This window comes from Dipodomys merriami, unplaced genomic scaffold (genome assembly GCF_024711535.1).
Source record: "Dipodomys merriami isolate MVZ:Mamm:240054 unplaced genomic scaffold, mDipMer1.0.p SCAF_14, whole genome shotgun sequence".
In the NCBI taxonomy this organism is placed as follows: Eukaryota; Metazoa; Chordata; class Mammalia; order Rodentia; family Heteromyidae; genus Dipodomys; species Dipodomys merriami.
In genome coordinates, this window is record NW_027202715.1 from 4,516,325 (window position 1) to 4,521,106 (window position 4,782).

The 4,782-nt window shown below is 59.4% G+C and overlaps 1 protein-coding gene across 1 annotated transcript; it reads right to left on the minus strand.

The window, feature by feature from the left end:
* Positions 1-500: 500 nt before the first annotated feature.
* Znf503 (zinc finger protein 503) lies at positions 501-4,499 on the minus strand. Its single transcript, XM_070020657.1, has 2 exons — positions 4,090-4,499; positions 501-3,183 (listed from the first exon to the last, which is right to left on the minus strand). Exons 1-2 carry the CDS (start codon positions 4,387-4,389, stop codon positions 1,555-1,557), a joined length of 1,929 nt encoding a protein of 642 aa, XP_069876758.1. The 5' UTR covers positions 4,390-4,499; the 3' UTR covers positions 501-1,554.
* Positions 4,500-4,782: the final 283 nt, after the last annotated feature.

Below are 4,782 nucleotides of genomic sequence, written 5' to 3' on the forward strand. Positions count from 1 at the left end.
GGATTCCTCGCACTCTTCCACGCCGGGGAAACAGGTTGCCCCCGCACCCCCTTGTCCCCCCCACTGTCTCCGGATGGCCGCCCCCGGCCGAGGGACGGCGGGCGACCGCACGTCCCCGCGGGCCTTGGCCCGGCCCGGCGAGTCCCGGCCTGCTGCGCTCTCGGCACAAAACGAAACCCAAACTCCCCCCCAAAATCTCAAGTAGGGAATTGAACAAAAAGCAAAAACAAAACAAAACAAAAAAGCCTCCCCCGCCCCACTCCTTTCACTTTTGACGAAGCAGCTGCCGGGGGAAGATCGAGATGGAAACGAAATGAGCCACAGCTAAGGACACTATCTTCCCAAATTGTGAAATTCCCTCTTGAAAAATATTTTCCCTCCACGCCAACCCCGAGGTTGGGCGGGCTCTTCCGAAGCCGGCGCCTCTCCCAGAAAATCACAACAAAGCAAAGGGGAAATCGGCCACCGTCCTGGAAAGAAGCGAAGCAGTGGAGGCCGGAACCCACAGCGGCCACAAACAGCCCTGCTCGTCTTTAATTAAAAGAAAAAAATAAAAAATAAATAAAAAAGGATGAATAAGAAGTAAAACCTTTTAATACATCAAATATACGGAATTTTAATCTTTAAAGAGATACATTGTCTATTATTTTAGTACATGACGTAAACCTTGCCCCCTTCTCGGCGGGTGGGCTTAAAAATTAAAAATAGTTAAGTGTTCCTTTTAAAGAACAAAATAAGGCAAATGAGGTTTGGAATAGAATTGTTTTTCCTTTTTTTGTTGTTTTCTTCCAGAATACATACAAAAAAATACCCATTCTCTTTTGATGGTATACACCTTAAAAATAATTGCAATTTGAAATCAGAGCTGACAAATTGTGACTTGTTTTGTTTCACTTTTTCATTTTTTTGTAACAAACATGCATGTAAATTGGTGTTTCAATCAGACATTAAATAAGAACGTACGATACAATCATAGCAATTTTAAAGTAACATTAAAGAGAAGACCTCTAGTTCTGTGGCGGTTTTGTTTTTATTTATAATCTACAAGGGATGGGAGGGTTTGCTTTCCACATTATCACCCTCAAGTTTAAATTTGTGTGTGTGTGTGTGTGTGTGTGTGTGTGTGTGTTTCCTTTTTCCCTCCTCCTTTTTAACCTACGGAGCTCAAACTAAATAATGCACTTTTGAACCACGGGTCCGCTTGGAGCTAACATAAATAAATTACCAGTGTCCACCAATGAAGTTCTCAGATGTACACTTTCTCAATTATTTTTTTCCTTCTTTTTCTATAAAAAGTCAAATGATATTTTTTTCCAACTTTTATAAAGTTTGGGTGGGGAGGTGAGAGATGAGGAAAGGGAAATTTCCCACCGGGTCTCGATCACCACTGTTGTGGGGTAGATAGCTAAGAGGATATACTTGTTTCCTTCGGTGGCCCGGGTCTTCCCCCACGCGCAAGGGTGTCAGCGGCCTTGGCCGTGGCTCCCGCCCTTCCCTCGGCTCCTCCCCTCCCCCCAGCTCCTTTCTCTCCCCGGCTAGCCCTCCCCACCACCCTCACTGATAACCCAGCGCCGAGGCGGTGGTCAGTCTCTGTCCGTAGAGGGCGTAGGGGGAGTAGTAGGGTCCGGTGGCGGCGGGCACCGGCACGGGGGCGCCGGGCGTGGGGAGCGGGCTCTTGGAGTAGGGGTGGTAGCGGCTGCTGAGTCCCAGCGCGTGGTGGGGGCTGCGCAGCGCCAGCGTCCCTGGGCTGCCGGGTGCGCCGGACGTGGGGATGTGCATGTGGCAAGCCATGGCTGCGGCGGCCGCGCTAGCCAGAGACGACGAGCTGGGGTAGCCCGAGAGCAGTTTGTCTGTTCCAGGGAAGGCCGTATGGGTCCGCAAGTGGCTCAGCAGCTCTTCGGACGTGGCGAAGCGCTTGTCGCACGGCCCGTTGGCCGACACCCAGTTGCAGATGTGCGGGAGCGGGTCGTTGGGGAGCATGAAGCCGTAGGGATAGAGGGGGTGGCCGGCCAGCGAGGGCGGAGTGGCCCCCGCCGCGGCGGCTGCCGTCAGCGAGGAGTGCACTCCGTGCAGCGGGTGCGTGGGGTACACCAGCGGGTATCCGGACTTGAGCGCGGCGGCCGCGGCGGCCGGATCGTGGGCGCACGACGCGCTGGCGGCCGCCGCCCCGGCCAGGTGGCTGGCGCAGTGGTAGCTGAGGCAGTACGGGTCCCGGCACAAACTGGCGGTCATCACCGACGGCGGCGACGCTCCGGCCAAGGGGCTCGAGCCGGCCGGCTTGCTGCAGCCCAGGGAGCCGGCTGCGGCTGCCGCCAGCTGGGCCCCGACCAGGCTGCCGGGCTTGGTGGGGTCGAGCGCCACGCCGTGGGGCAGGAACTGGGGCGGGTAGCCGGCGTAGGCCCCGGCCAGGCTGCCAGGGTAGGTCATGCCCGCGGGAGGCAGCGGGAACACTGTCTGGCCGGGCTTGTAGGGAGACACCGGAGCCACCAGCCCAGAGCCCAGCACCGAGGACGAGGTGGGCGCACTGGGGCCCGAACCGGAGCTGGAGCCGGAGGAGCTACCACAATCCGAGCCTAGAGTTTTGCCCCCGGGCCCCCCATCTGGGTGCTGGTTCACGTCCACGTTAATTCCGCCACCGCAGCTAATCCGGCCGTGCGCCAGCCCCGCGGGTCCCCCTTCGGCCGAGGCGCCCCCGGCGCCCTTGCTGCCGCCGCCACCGCCCGCGTCTGGGTCTTTCTTGTCATCCTTGCCCTCGGGGCCGCCCCCGGCCGAGGGCAGCATGCCTCCTGGAGAACAGGCCGAGGCGCTAGAGCTGGGGCTGCCTGTCCTGGGCGTGAATGGCTGGCAGGTGGCGCTCGGTACCCGGAATCCCGACTTCTCGGCCGAAACACCCCCGCCGCCGCCCCCGCCGCCTCCACCTCCACCGCCGCCTCCCGGCTCCTTCTTATCCGAGCCAGGTTTGGAGTACGGCTTGAAACTCGACTTGTCCTCCACGCCGATGTCGCTCAGCTTCAGGGGGCCCGACTTGGCGTCCTTGTCGCCCCCAGCGCCGCCGCCAGCACCACCCGCGCCGCCCCCGTTGTTGGCGACCGAGGAGAGTTTGGAAGAGGGCGAGGGGTCGGGCTTCCCTATCTGCGAGCATGTCTGCGCCAGCAGCGCCAGTGGGCTCTTCTTGGCATCGAGCTGTGGAGTCAGAGGAGGGAGGGGGGGTCACACAGAGGGAAAAAAAGGGGGGAGGGGAAAGAAATCCTTTAGCATCCTGGCTTCCGGGGTTCTACCTTCCCTCCGCGACACCCCAGAAGCGCATCTCCACCGTGGGGCGCAATCTTTAGGCGGCACCCCCTCTGTACCGCACCTCACCCTTTAAAGATTTTCGTCCTTGGCAAAGAGGAATAAGAACCCCACTCGGCACTTCTTCGGGTCTTTCCTAATGTTCTCTTATCTCTAACTGGATTTGAGAAGAGGAAGAAAGAAAAGAAAGAGAAGGAAGGAAGGAAGGAAGGAAGGAAGGAAGGAAGGAAGGAAGGAAGGAAGGAAAAGAAAGGAAGGAAAAGAAAGGAAAAGAAAGGAAGGAAGGAAAGAGAAAAAAGAAAAAAAGGAGAAAGAAAAGAACCTATTTTGGTTTTCAGATCCTACAAGTAGAACTGTACCCCCTCCCCCGAAAACACCCCTTAATTCTTCAGAGTAGGGCTTGGGCGGTTGGCGCCTTGGAGGCTCTGTACACACTGGGGCTTCAGAGGAGGTAGAGGAGCGCGACTTTGGGGCCGCGTTACAGGCTCCGGTCCGCCGGCGGGACCAAATGGGGGAGGGCTTGGGTTGGGTAGGGGCTTTAATACTAAAATGAGAAACTACTTTGGGCCGCCTTGCTCCCTAGCATTTGCACTCTGTTCCATCTCCTTCGTTCCCCCTTTCCACCCTAGTTTTGAGATGCGGAAGCACTATTATTCTCTACCCCCATCCCGGAGCTGAATCACTCCGATCTCCTCCCCGCCTCCCCACCCCCCCACCAGCCCCGGATCCCAAGAGAAAGAAACCCCTGAAGGAGGCAGCCAAAGTGGTCCCAGCTTGACCCTGGGAGAGAGTCCTTACCTCAATGGGACTGACGGGCGTGGAAGGCAGGGGTTGCAGGTACTCGGGGTGCAAAATGTGGCCAGTCCGTGCCGTCAGCATCTTCAGCACCTTGATGGGCAGGCGGTTGGCCTGGCGTAGAGGGTCAGAGGGGGGCACGGCGTGCACAAAAGGCTTGGTGCTGCCGGCCGGGGACGAGCCTGGGCCGGGACCGGAGCTATTTCCAGAGATCGCGCTGGTCCAGGCAGGGTCTGCGCCGCCGCCGCCGCCGCTGCTGTGCTTACTGCTTCTTAGGGCAGAAAGCGAGGGCGCTGTGCTCATGACCCACCCGCGCGCATGGGAGCAGCGGGGGGCGGGCTCCGGGAGGCGCGGGGCGGGCTCGGGGCTGCGCGCTCGCCCGGGGAGTTGGAGCCGCAGCGGGAGGAGGAGGAGGAAGAGGAGGAGGAGAAGGAAGAGGAGGAGGAGCTGGCGCGGCGGCCACGGGTGTCCAGCGCGCCTTCTTGGCGCCGGGAGCCAGAAGCGAGTAATCCTGGATGGCCCGCAGTTGGAGCCGTGGCCGGGCCGAAGGAGCCGGATGGACTGCAGGGGTGCCGGGCGGCGGCTCGCGGTGTCCGCCTGGGGCTGCGCCCCTGCGTTGCGCTCCGGCCGCCCCCGAGCCGGCGCTGCGCTCTACGATGTGAGCCTCTGCCTGTCCAGCCGGGGCTCTGGCGAGGA

Coding starts and splice junctions, on each gene's coding strand:
- Znf503 (XM_070020657.1), bottom strand. CDS start 4,389: ATGAGCACAGCGCCCTCGCTTTCTGCCCTAAGAAGCAGTAAGCACAGC. Junction 3,184..4,089: donor CGCCCGTCAGTCCCATTGAG/GTAAGGACTCTC, acceptor CTGACTCCACAG/CTCGATGCCAAGAAGAGCCC.